Raw genomic sequence first — 13,091 nt, 5'->3', positions numbered from 1 at the left:
TCCCTCCCTCCCTCCTCCTCTCCTCCCATCCCTTCCTCCCTCCATCCCTTCCATCCTCCTCCCCCCCTCCTCCTCCCTCCCTCCCTCCCTCCCTCCCTCCCTCCCTCCTCCCTCCTCCCCTCCTCCCCTCCCTCCCTCCTCCTCCCTCCCTCCCTCCCTCCCTCTCCTCCTCCATCCCTCCATCCCTTCATCCCTCCTCCCTCCCCTCCCTCCCCTCCTCCCTCCCTCCCCTCCATCCCTTCCTCCCCTCATCCTTCCATCCCTCCCTCCCTCCATCCCTCCCTCCCCTCCATCCCTTCCTCCCCTTCCTCCCCCTTCCTCCTCCTCCTCCCTCCCTTCCATCCCTTCCTCCCTCCATCCCTTCCATCCCTACCTCCTCCCTCCCTCCATCCCTCCCTCCCCTCCATCCCTTCCTCCCCTCCATCCCTTCCATCCCTCCCTCCCCTCCATCCCGCCAGGAAAGGTATTGATCCCTCCATCCAGGATGCCTGTGCAGAAATGTGATGTGAGGATAACAGGCCTAATGGTATATTCAGGAGCCACCTTGGCCCCTCTGCCCACCACACATGCACAACATGCTGCACATACACACACACACACACACACACACACACAACTAACCACATCCACACTTCTGATACTGGTTTTTAGTTTTTTTTGTGTTGAGTGAGTCTAACTTTGGTGTGTCAATAAGCATGTGGATGTAAGGACACGGCGTGTGTTAATATTAATATTGATACAGGTCAGGTGTTTTGTATGTTAGTGGCAGATGTGCGCTTGTGTTCGTGTGTGTGAGTTGAGTGAGTGCACGTGTGGCCAATTTGGCCAGACATGCTGCAGACTGTGAGAGTGGTGTGCAATAGCGTTAGTGTCCGGTGTTTTCCCGTGTTTTAGTCTGCTCTGAGTGTGGGCTGTATCATGTTCACACACACACACACACACACACACACACACACACACACACACACAACACACACACACACACACACACACACACAGTATTCTCTTACAACGAGTCAAGCATGGGAATATCACCACACCACAGATGGCTGCAGTGCAAGTCCCAAGGCCAATTGGAGTGAGGGGAGAATGTGTGTGTGTGTGTGTCTGTGTGTGTGTGTGTGTGTCTGTGTGCTCCTTGTTGTTCTATACTCTTTATTGATGGCACACACACACTCACATTCCTAATGGATCTCAACCTGACAGTCTCATAAAGAGATTCTCCGTATACTTTTTATACTTTTTAGCCAGTAGTTCTGAATGTAGCACTCACGAGCCAAAAGTGGTCCCCAAAAATTGCTTACCACGTCCCATTTGTGCAGATATGTGCTCCACATCATTGCTCTCTCTCTCTCTCTCTCTCTCTATGCTGTGGGTGCATTATGTGCGTCTTGCTAGCTGTCACTCATGACACCACACACTGACACATATACTGACACCACACACTGACACCACACTGAAAGCACACACTGACACCACTAACTGACACCACACGGACACACACTGACACCCAACGGACACCATACTGACACACACACTGACACCACACACTGACACCATACACTGACACACACACTGACACCACACTGACACACACACTGACAACACACACTGACACACACACTGACAACACACACTGACACACACACTGACAACACCAACTGACACCACACGCTGACACCAAATACAGGCACCACACATCCGTAAAGGACAGGGGGCAGACTTCACAAGACTCTTTCTCTCAAATGAGGAGGATGATGAAGGCTTTGATCAGAGTAGCTTGGTGGGCCACGATCCATCATTCCTATTATTCACATTCCTATTATTCACATTCCTATTATTTACATTCCTATTATTCACATTCCTATTATTCACATTCCTATTATTCACATTCCTATTATTCACATTCCTATTATTCACATTCCTATTATTTACATTCCTATTATTTACATTCCTATTCCTGTGTGTGTGTGTGTTTGAGCATGTGTGTGTCTGCACGTGTGGGTGTTTGCGTGTGTGCATGGGTGTTTGCACCCATGTGTGTTCTTATGTGTCGAAGTGTAAAGTTGAGTGGGTTGGCGTGTTTCAGTTTTAAGTGTGTGTCAGAAGTGTTGATATTGAGGACAGTGGGTATACAGAGTGGGTCATATGACCTCAGTCTTTGTTGATATGTGTGTTTATGGACCACTAATCTAGGATTACATTGTATTAGTCTGTTTCGGGCTGAGTACAGTGACTTTGTTTGTCGCTTTGTTTGTCGACTTAGTTTGTCGCTTTGTGTCAATAGCAAATCTCTCAGATGAGTTAGATCTTTCAACGTGTTATGACTATTTATTCATGTATTTTTAAAATGTTACTTTGTGTAAAAGTAACTGCCCTTATTCCACTAAGAAGTAAACAACAGGAACAGGAGAGACCGATAGAGTATCTACAATGATGATCTCACCAACCATCATCACTACCAGGCTCATGTTACTGTTAGACATATACATTCCATGTCCTGAAATGTGACTCTCTCACTACCTTGGCTGGATGTGTACATGTGTACTCTGATACTCCTAGTGTGAGTAGCTTAGTAGTGTGAGTAGTTTGGTTTCAGTCTTTTCTAGTTTTAATACTGCTTTTGATACTTATCTTGAAAAGGGTTTCTCTTTGTCTAAATAACAGAAATGTTGACCCCATCCTTGTCACGATCGTTCATGAACGAGAAGGACCAAGGCGCAGCGTGATATGCATTCATATTTATTTACGTACTGAACACACAACAAAACAACAAACGAAACGTGAAGTCCAAGGTAGACAAATAACATACCTCACACGGAACAAGATCCCACAACCCACTAGTGCCAACAGGCTACCTAAGTATGGTCCCCAATCAGAGACAACGAGCTACAGCTGCCTCTGATTGGGAACCACCCTGGCCAACATAGATCTAAACGATCTAGAAACGAACATAGACAAACCCAACACAGAACATACACACCCTGACTCAACAAATACCAGTCCCTAGAGTCAGGGCGTGACAATCCTCATATGAATTCAGAGGATTTTACAGACGAATGGAAAAAGAGGCGGAAAAAACGTCTTCAGTCTTGATAAATCCCCTTGGTATTCAGTGAATATTGCATTGACCTGATCTGTTCAATAGAGAGAGAAAACATGTCTTCAGTCTTGATAATCCGCTATGTAGTGATGTCTGCAGTATTACATGTGTCGATTTTACCTGTTGTAGATGCTGACGTCAATCACTAAGTAATGATATAATTTTGATGATTGTCTATATGTTAAAGAAGGTAAGATGCATATTAGCTGATCGGGTCCTATTCTGGAGGGCTTTTGGAAAGGTCTTTAAATCCTAGGTGATGCATGCACAGGTGTGCGCAATCACAAACACACACACACAGACACACACACACACAGATATAGGTAAAAGGTTAGAGGTGAAGACAGATTGAAGACAGGTTTCTATTTCCCATAATCCTCTAAGGCACTAGACCTGAAGAACAATCCAATTAGAATCATCTTTGCTTGAATGACGTACTTTCACTAGCTATCACTAGCTTATATATCCATACATATGTATTGGCCTCTCATTGGTCAATACTAGCATCAGCAATCCAGGGTTTAAATACAGAGCATTTGGAAAGTATTTAGACCCCTTGACTTTTTCCACATTTTGTTACGTTACAGCCTTATTCTAAAATGTATTATTTTGGTTTTTTCCCTCATCAATCTACACTCAATACCCTATAATGACAAAGGAAAAACAGGTTTGTAGACATTTTTGAAAAAATAAAATAAAAAATGAAATATCACATTTACATAAGTATTCAGACCCTTTACTCAGTACTTTGTTGAAGCACCCTTGGCAGCGATTACAGCCTTGAGTCTTCTTGGGTATGACGCTACAAGCTTGGCACACCTGTATATGGGGAGTTTCTCCCATTCTTCTCTGCAGATCCTCTCAAGCTCTGTCAGGTTGGATGGGGAGCGTCGCTACACAGCTATTTTCAGGTCTCTCCAGAGACCGGCTTCAATTCCGGGCTCTGGCTGGGCCACTCAAGGACATTCAGAGACTTGTTCCGAAGCCACTCCTGCATTGTCTTGGCTCTGTGCTTAGGGTTGTTCTCCTGTTGTAAGGTGAACCTTCGCCCCAGTATGAGGTCCTGAGCGCTCTGGAGCAGGTTTTCATCAAGGATCTCTCTGTACTTTGCTCCGTTCATCTTTCCCTTGATCCTGACTAGTCTCCCAGTCCCTGCCGCTGAAAAACATCCCTCAGCATGATGCTGACACCACCATGCTTCACTGTAGGGATGGTGCCAGGTTTCCTCCAGACGTGACGCTTGGAATTCATGCCAAAGAGTTCAATCTTGGTTTCATCAGTCCAGAGAATCTTGTTTCTCATGGTCTGAGAGTCCTTTAGGTGCCTTTTGGCAAACTCCAAGTGGGCTGTCATGTGCCTTTTACTGAGGAGTGGCTTCCATGTGGCCACTCTACCATAAAGGCCTGATTGGTGGAGTGCTGCAGAGATGGTTGTCCTTCTGGAATGTTCTCCCATCTCCACAGAGGAACTCTGGAGCTCTGTCAGAGTGACCATCGGGTTCTTGGTCATCTCCCTGACCAAGGCCCATCTTCCCCGATTGCTCAGTTTGGCCGGGCGGCCAGCTCTTAGTGGTTCCAAACTTCTTCCATTTAATAATGTATTTTTTATATTTTTTATTTTACCTTTATTTAACTAGGCAAGTCAGTTAAGAACAAATTCTTATTTACAATGACGGCCTACACCGGCCAAACCGGGATGACGCTGGGCCAATTGTGCGCCGCCCTATGGGACTCCCAATCACGGCCGGTTGTGATACAGCCTGGAATCGAACCAGGGGGTCTGTAGTGAAGCCTCAAGCACTGAGATGCAGTGTCTTAGATCGCTGCGCCACTCAGGAGAATGATGGAGGCCACTGTGTTCAATTTTCAATTTTATTTTATATAGCCCTTCTTACATCAGCTAATATCTCGAAGTGCTGTACAGAAACCCAGCCTAAAACCCCAAACAGCTAGTAATGCAGGTGTAGAAGCACGGTGGCTAGGAAAAACTCCCTAGAAAGGCGAAAACCTAGGAAGAAACCTAGAGAGGAACCAGGCTATGAGGGGTGGCCAGTCCTCTTCTGGCTGTGCCGGGTGAAGATTATAACAGAACCATGCCAAGATGTTCAAAAATGTTCATAAGTGACAAGCATGGTCAAATAATAATCAGGAATAAATCTCAGTTGGCTTTTTCATAGCCGATCATTAAGAGTTGAAAACAGCAGGTCTGGGACAGGTAGGGGTTCCATAACCGCAGGCAGAACAGTTGAAACTGGAATAGCAGCAAGGCCAGGCGGACTGGGGACAGCAAGGAGTCACCACGGCCGGTAGTCCCGACGTATGGTCCTAGGGCTCAGGTCTCTCAGTTGGCTTTTCATAGCCGATCATTAAGAGTTGAAAACAGCAGGTCTGGGACAGGTAGGGGTTTCGTAATCGCAGGCAGAACAGTTGAAACTGGAATAGCAGCAAGGCCAGGCGGACTGGGGACAGCAAGGTGTCATCATGCCCGGTAGTCCTGACGTATGGTCCTAGGGCTCAGGTTCTCAGAGAGAAAGAGAGAACGAGAGAATTAGAGAGAGCATACTTAAATTCACACAGGACACTGGATAAGACAGGAGAAGTACTCCAGGTATAACCAACTAACCCCAGCCCCCCGACACATAAACTACTGCAGCATAAATACTGGAGGCTGAGACAGGAGCGGTCCGAGACACTGTGGCCCCATCCGAAGAAACCCCCGGACAGGGCCAAACAGGAAGGATATAACCCCTACCCACTCTGCCAAAGCACAGCCCCGCACCACTAGAGGGATATCCTCAACCACCAACTTACAATCCTGAGACAAGGCCGAGTATAGCCCACAGAGGTCTCCACCACAGCACAAACCAAGGGGGGCGCCAACCCAGACAGGAAGATCACGTCAGTAACTCAACCCACTCAAGTGACGCACCCCTCCCAGGGACGGCATGAAAGAGCACCAGCAAGCCAGTGACTCAGCCCCTGCAACAGGGTTAGAGGCAGAGAACCCCCAGTGGAGAGGGGAACCGGCCCGGCAGAGACAGCAAGGGCTGTTCGTTGCTCCAGAGCCTTTCCGTTCACCTTCACACTCCTGGGCCAGACTACACTCAATCATATGACCTACTGAAGAGATAAGTCTTCAGTAAAGACTTAAAGGTTGAGACCGAGTCTGCGTCTCTCACATGGGTAGGCAGACTGTTCCATAAAAATGGAGATCTATAGGAGAAAGCCCTGCCTCCCGCTGTTTGCTTAGAAATTCTAGGGACAATTAGGAGGCCTGCGTCTTGTGACCGTAGCGTACGTATTGGTATGTACGGCAGGACCAACTCGGAAAGATAGGTAGGAGCAAGCCCATGTAACGCTTTATAGGTTAACAGTAAAACCTTGAAATCAGCCCTTGCCTTAACAGGAAGCCAGTGTAGGGAAGCTAGCACTGGAGTAATATGATCAAATTTCTTGGTTCTAGTCAGGATTCTAGCAGCCGTATTTAGCACTAACTGAAGTTTATTTAGTGCTTTATCCGGGTAGCCGAAAATAGAGCATTGCAGTAGTCTAACCTAGAAGTAACAAATGCATGGATTAATTTTTTCTGCATCATTTTTGGACAGAAAATTTCTGATTTTTGCAATGTTACGTAGATGGAAAAAAGCTGTCCTTGAAACAGTCTTGATATGTTCGTCAAAAGAGAGATCAGGGTCAAGAGTAACACCGAGGTCCTTCACAGTTTTATTTGAGACGACTTTACAACCATCAAGATGAATTGTCAGATTTAACAGAAGATCCCTTTGTTTCTTGGGACCTAGAACAAGCATCTCTGTTTTGTCCGAGTTTAAAAGTAAAAAGTTTTCAGCCATCCACTTCCTTATGTCTGAAACACAGGCTTCTAGCGAGGGCAATTTTGGGGGCTTCACCATGTTTCATTGAAATGTACAGCTGTGTGTCATCCGCATAGCAGTGAAAGTTAACATTATGTTTTCGAATAACATCCCCAAGAGGTAAAATATATAGTGAAAACAATAGTGGTCCTAAAACGGAACCTTGAGGAACACCGAAATGTACAGTTGATTTGTCGGAGGACAGACCATTCACAGAGACAAACTGATATCTTTCCGACAGGTAAGATCTAAACCAGGCCAGAACTTGTCCGTGTAGACCAATTTGGGTTTCCAGTCTCTCCAAAAGAATGTGGTGATCGATGGTGTCAAAGGCAGCACTAAGGTCTAGTAGCACGAGGACAGATGCAGAGCCTCGGTCTGACGCCATTAAAAGGTCATTTACCACCTTCACAAGTGCAGTCTCAGTGCTATGATGGGGTCTAAAACCAGACTGAAGCATTTCGTACACATTGTTTGTCTTCAGAAAGGCAGTGAGTTGCTGCGCAACAGCTTTTTCTAAAATTTTTGAGAGGAATGGAAGATTCGATATAGGCCGATAGTTTTTTATATTTTCCGGTTCTTGGGGACCTTCAATGCTGCAGAAATGTTTTGGTACCCTTCCCCAGATATGTGCCTCGACATGATCCTGTCCTGGAGCTCTACGGACAATTTCTTCAACCTCATGGCTTGGTTTTTGCTCTGACATGCACTGTCAACTGTGGGACCTTATATAGACAGGTGTGTGCCTTTCCAAATCATGTCCAATCAATTGAATTTACCACAGGTGTAGAAACATCTCAAGGATGATCAATGGAAACAGGATGTACCTGAGCTCAATTTCGAGCCTCATAGCAAAGGGTCTGAATATTTATGTAAATAAGCTATTTCTGTTTTTTGTAATACATTTTGAAAAAAATCTAAAAACCTGTTTTCGCTTTATCATTATGGGGTATTGTGTGTGGATTGATGAGGATTTTTTATTTATTTAATCAATTTTAGAATAAGGCTGTAGAATAATGCACTGCATATATAGCACTGGTCTGTGTCTCTGCACATAGACAATCATATAATAAGAGTAAAATAATGCATACAGACACCTACAAAATAACACACAGGGCATTTACACACATTCTCTCTCACTTTCTCTCTCACTCTCGCTCACACACAAACAAACACATACACAAACACACACACAAACACACCAGAACCAGGTCTTGATGAGGTTGGTCCTTTGCGTAATGTAATATATTCCAGAGCCATGTATTATGTGTTTTGCAGCGATGCAGCATGCTGTCTCCCATCTAGATGGGCTCTGTAATCACTTAATACACAACCGTCCAGTGATTAACATCATTAAGATACAGGAGATAAATAATTATGCAGAATGATCATTAAAACTCCACATTAGGAATGGGGAGGTGTGTGTGTGTGTGTGTGGGGGGGGGGGACTAGATTTTGCAACTAGCTCTCACGGTCAAACGTCAAATTTCTAAGTTGTTGCGAACGTCAAATTTCGAAGTGTTTAAGGTTAAGTTTAGGTATTAATCTGAATTTTTAAGGTTAGGGTTAAGTTTAGGCATTAACTCCGAAATCTTAAGGTTAGGCATTAACTCTGAATGGTTAAGGTAAGGATTAAGGTTTGGGATACGCTTAAAACAAAAATCTCAAAAATAACTTTCTATTACTGGATATGAGCTTGCAACCTTTGGAATCAGAGGCAGATGCTTACACCCATGCGCCATCCCCAACATCCGAGCAAAACAGAAACCTACTTTAAGGTAACAGCGCTCACTGTTGCCCCTAGTGGTGGTTTCTACGTCATCTCCCGACATCCTCAAGACATGGATGGACGTCGAATACTGACTTGTTTCATGGGTGACCTGGCAGAGATTTTGTGTGGGAGCGTTAGCTTCCTCTCTCTCTGTCCATCTGTCTTCATCTGCATCTACGCAAATCACACACAACCTCAAACAGTAAAAATTAGGAAAACAAATGGTAACATACTCTGTCACACACACAAACACACACATACACATCTTCTTCACCATACTGTACCAAATTTTGGCAAGGCATTCTCTGAGTGATCGCTCATGCTGTCTCTTTGGGGTTTTGCCACACTCTAGAAAACAAGCGAGTGGACCTGAGAGAGCAAGACAGACAGAGAGAGCAAGACAGACAGAGAGAGCAAGACAGACAGAGAGCAAGACAGACAGAGAGAGCAAGACAGACAGAGAGAGCAAGACAGACAGAGAGAGCAAGACAGAGAGAGAGCAAGACAGAGAGAGAGAGCAAGACAGACAGAGAGCAAGACAGAGAGAGCAAGACAGACAGAGAAAGCAAGACAGACAGAGAGAGCAAGACAGACAGAGAGAGCAAGACAGACAGAGAGAGCAAGACAGACAGAGAGCAAGACAGACAGAGAGAGCAAGACAGACAGAGAGCAGAAGAGAGGGAGTGAGAAAACCACCGATAGAGATGGGAAAAGGAGAAATACTCTTAACACAGTATTGCAATATGTCGACATCGTCCCCTTGCAGTCCCTAACACTATCAATGCTTTAGAGAGGCCAAACTCAGGTGTTGAGCCTGTGTGTCATCATATCTGTGACCAAAGTGGGATTTTAACATAGTTTCCCTAGCTTCATGCTATTAGACAGTCTATCTCATATCTACACTTTCATCTCTCTCCTGGCACTTTACTCCCTACTTTCCTCCCTACTTTCCTCCCTGCTTTCCTCCCTGCTTTCCTCCCTACTTTACTCCCTACTTTCCTCCCTGCTTTCCTCCTAACTTTCCTTCCTGCTTTCCTCCCTGCTTTTCTCCCTGCTTTCCTCCCTACTTTCCTCCCTGCTTTTCTCCCTACTTTCCTCCCTACTTCTCTCCCTTTCTTCCCTGCTTTCCTCCCTACTTCTCTCCCTGCTTTCCTCCCTGCTTTCCTCCCTGCTTTCCTCCCTGCTTTCCTCCCTACTTTCCTCCCTGCTTTCCTCCCTACTTTCCTCCCTGGTTTCCTCCCTACTTTCCTCCCTGCTTTACTCCTTACTCTCCTCCCTGCTTTCCTCCTTTCTTTCCTCCTTACTTTCCTCCTTACTATCCTCCTTACTTTCCTCCTTACTTTCCTCCCTGCTTTCCTCCTTACTTTCCTCCCTACTTTCCTCCCTGCTTTCCTCCTTACTATCCTCCTTACTTTACTCCCTACTTTCCTCCCTACTTTCCTCCCTGCTTTCCTCCTTACGTTCCTCCATACTTCTCTCCCTGCTTTCCTCCCTACTTTCCTCCTTACTATCCTCCCTGCTTTCCTCCCTACTCTCCTCCCTGCTTTCTTCCCTGCTTTCCTCGCTGCTTTCCTCCCTACTTCTCTCCCTACTTTCCTCCCCTGGTTTCCTCCCTACTATCCTCCCTGCTTTCCTCCCTACTTTCCTCCTTACTATCCTCCCTACTTTCCTCCCTACTTTCCTCCCTTCTTTCCTCCTTACTTTCCTCCCTACATTCCTCCCTCCTTCCTCCCTACTTTCCTCCCTGCTTTCCTCCCTGCTTTCCTCCTTACTTTCCTCCCTGCTTTCCTCCCTGCTTTCCTCCCTACTTTCCTCCCTGCTTTCCTCCCTACTTTCCTCCCTACTTTCCTCCCTACTTTCCTCCCTGCTTTCCTCCCTGCTTTCCTCCTTGCTTTGCTCTTTACTATCCTCCCTACTTTCCTCCCTACTTTCCTCCCTGCTTTCCTCCCTGCTTTCCTCCCTACTTTCCTCCCTACTTTCCTCCCTGCTTTCCTCCCTACTTTCCTCCCCGCTTTCCTCCCTACATTCCTCCCTGCTTTCCTCCCTGCTTTCCTCCCTACTCTCCTCCCTGCTTTCCTCCCTGCTTTCCTCCCTAATTTCCTCCCTGCTTTCCTCCCTACTCTCCTCCCTGCTTTCCTCCCTACTTTCCTCCCTACTTTCCTCCCTGCTTTCCTCCCTACTTTCCTCCCTGCTTTCCTCCATTCATTCCTCCCTGCTTTCCTCCCTGCTTTCCTCCCTACTTTCCTCCTTACTATCCTCCCTACTTTCCTCCCTACTTTCCTCCCTTCTTTCCTCCTTACTTTCCTCCCTACATTCCTCCCTCCTTCCTCCCTACTTTCCTCCCTGCTTTCCTCCCTGCTTTCCTCCTTACTTTCCTCCCTGCTTTCCTCCCTGCTTTCCTCCCTACTTTCCTCCCTGCTTTCCTCCCTACTTTCCTCCCTACTTTCCTCCCTACTTTCCTCCCTGCTTTCCTCCCTGCTTTCCTCCTTGCTTTGCTCTTTACTATCCTCCCTACTTTCCTCCCTACTTTCCTCCCTGCTTTCCTCCTTACTTTACTCCCTACTTTCCTCCCTGCTTTCCTCCTAACTTTCCTTCCTGCTTTCCTCCCTGCTTTTCTCCCTGCTTTCCTCCCTACTTTCCTCCCTGCTTTTCTCCCTACTTTCCTCCCTACTTCTCTCCCTTTCTTCCCTCCTTTCCTCCCTACTTCTCTCCCTGCTTTCCTCCCTGCTTTCCTCCCTACTTTCCTCCCTGCTTTCTTCCTTACTTTCCTTCCTGCTTTCCTCCCCGGTTTCCTCTCTGCTTTCCTCCCTGCTTTCCTCCCTACTTTCCTCCCTACTTTCCTCCCTGGTTTCCTCCCTACTTTCCTCCCTGCTTTACTCCTTACTTTCCTCCTTACTTTCCTTCTTTCTTTCCTCCCTACTTCCCTCCCTACTTTCCTCCCTGCTTTCCTCCTTACTTTCCACCTTACTTTCCTCCTTAATTTCCTCCCTGCTTTCCTCCCTACTTTCCTCCCTGCTTTCCTCCCTACTTTCCTCCCTGGTTTCCTCCCTACTTTCCTCCCTTCTTTACTCCTTACTCTCCTCCCTGCTTTCCTCCTTTCTTTCCTCCTTACTTTCCTCCTTACTATCCTCCTTACTTTCCTCCTTACTTTCCTCCCTGCTTTCCTCCTTACTTTCCTCCCTACTTTCCTCCCTGCTTTCCTCCCTACTATCCTCCTTACTTTACTCCCTACTTTCCTCCCTACTTTCCTCCCTGCTTTCCTCCTTACGTTCCTCCATACTTCTCTCCCTGCTTTCCTCCCTACTTTCCTCCTTACTATCCTCCCTGCTTTCCTCCCTACTCTCCTCCCTGCTTTCTTCCCTGCTTTCCTCGCTGCTTTCCTCCCTACTTCTCTCCCTACTTTCCTCCCCTGGTTTCCTCCCTACTATCCTCCCTGCTTTCCTCCCTACTTTCCTCCTTACTATCCTCCCTACTTCCCTCCCTACTTTCCTCCCTTCTTTCCTCCTTACTTTCCTCCCTACATTCCTCCCTCCTTCCTCCCTACTTTCCTCCCTGCTTTCCTCCCTGCTTTCCTCCTTACTTTCCTCCCTGCTTTCCTCCCTGCTTTCCTCCCTACTTTCCTCCCTGCTTTCCTCCCTACTTTCCTCCCTACTTTCCTCCCTACTTTCCTCCCTGCTTTCCTCCCTGCTTTCCTCCTTGCTTTGCTCTTTACTATCCTCCCTACTTTCCTCCCTACTTTCCTCCCTGCTTTCCTCCTTACTTTCCTCCCTACTTTCCTCCCTACTTTCCTCCCTGCTTTCCTCCCTACTTTCCTCCCCGCTTTCCTCCCTACTTTCCTCCCTGCTTTCCTCCCTGCTTTCCTCCCTACTCTCCTCCCTGCTTTCCTCCCTGCTTTCCTCCCTAATTTCCTCCCTGCTTTCCTCCCTACTCTCCTCCCTGCTTTCCTCCCTACTTTCCTCCCTACTTTCCTCCCTGCTTTCCTCCCTACTTTCCTCCCTGCTTTCCTCCCTTCATTCCTCCCTGCTTTCCTCCCTGCTTTCCTCCCTACTTTCCTCCTTACTATCCTCCCTACTTTCCTCCTTACTTTCCTCCCTTCTTTCCTCCTTACTTTCCTCCCTACATTCCTCCCTCCTTCCTCCCTACTTTCCTCCCTGCTTTCCTCCCTGCTTTTCTCCTTACTTTCCTCCCTGCTTTCCTCCCTGCTTTCCTCCCTACTTTCCTCCCTGCTTTCCTCCCTACTTTCCTCCCTACTTTCCTCCCTACTTTCCTCCCTGCTTTCCTCCCTGCTTTCCTCCTTGCTTTGCTCTTTACTATCCTCCCTACTTTCCTCCCTACTTTCCTCCCTG

The 13,091-nt window shown here is 46.9% G+C and overlaps 1 protein-coding gene across 1 annotated transcript; it reads right to left on the bottom strand.

Annotated features, from left to right (window-relative positions):
- Nucleotides 1–4,179: 4,179 nt before the first annotated feature.
- LOC123481715 (UPF0329 protein ECU05_1680/ECU11_0050-like) lies at nucleotides 4,180–12,970 on the bottom strand (the record flags this gene model as incomplete). Its single annotated transcript, XM_045206476.1, is given in 4 exon segments — nucleotides 4,180–4,227; nucleotides 9,020–9,093; nucleotides 11,630–11,693; nucleotides 12,854–12,970. Coding segments are annotated over 4 exon segments (303 nt in total), but the record flags the coding sequence as incomplete, so codon positions are not given.
- Between the last annotated feature and the right edge of the window lie 121 nt (nucleotides 12,971–13,091).

This window comes from Coregonus clupeaformis, chromosome 3 (assembly GCF_020615455.1).
Source record: "Coregonus clupeaformis isolate EN_2021a chromosome 3, ASM2061545v1, whole genome shotgun sequence".
Taxonomy (NCBI): Eukaryota; Metazoa; Chordata; class Actinopteri; order Salmoniformes; family Salmonidae; genus Coregonus; species Coregonus clupeaformis.
This window is presented reverse-complemented; position numbering and strand designations above follow the sequence as displayed.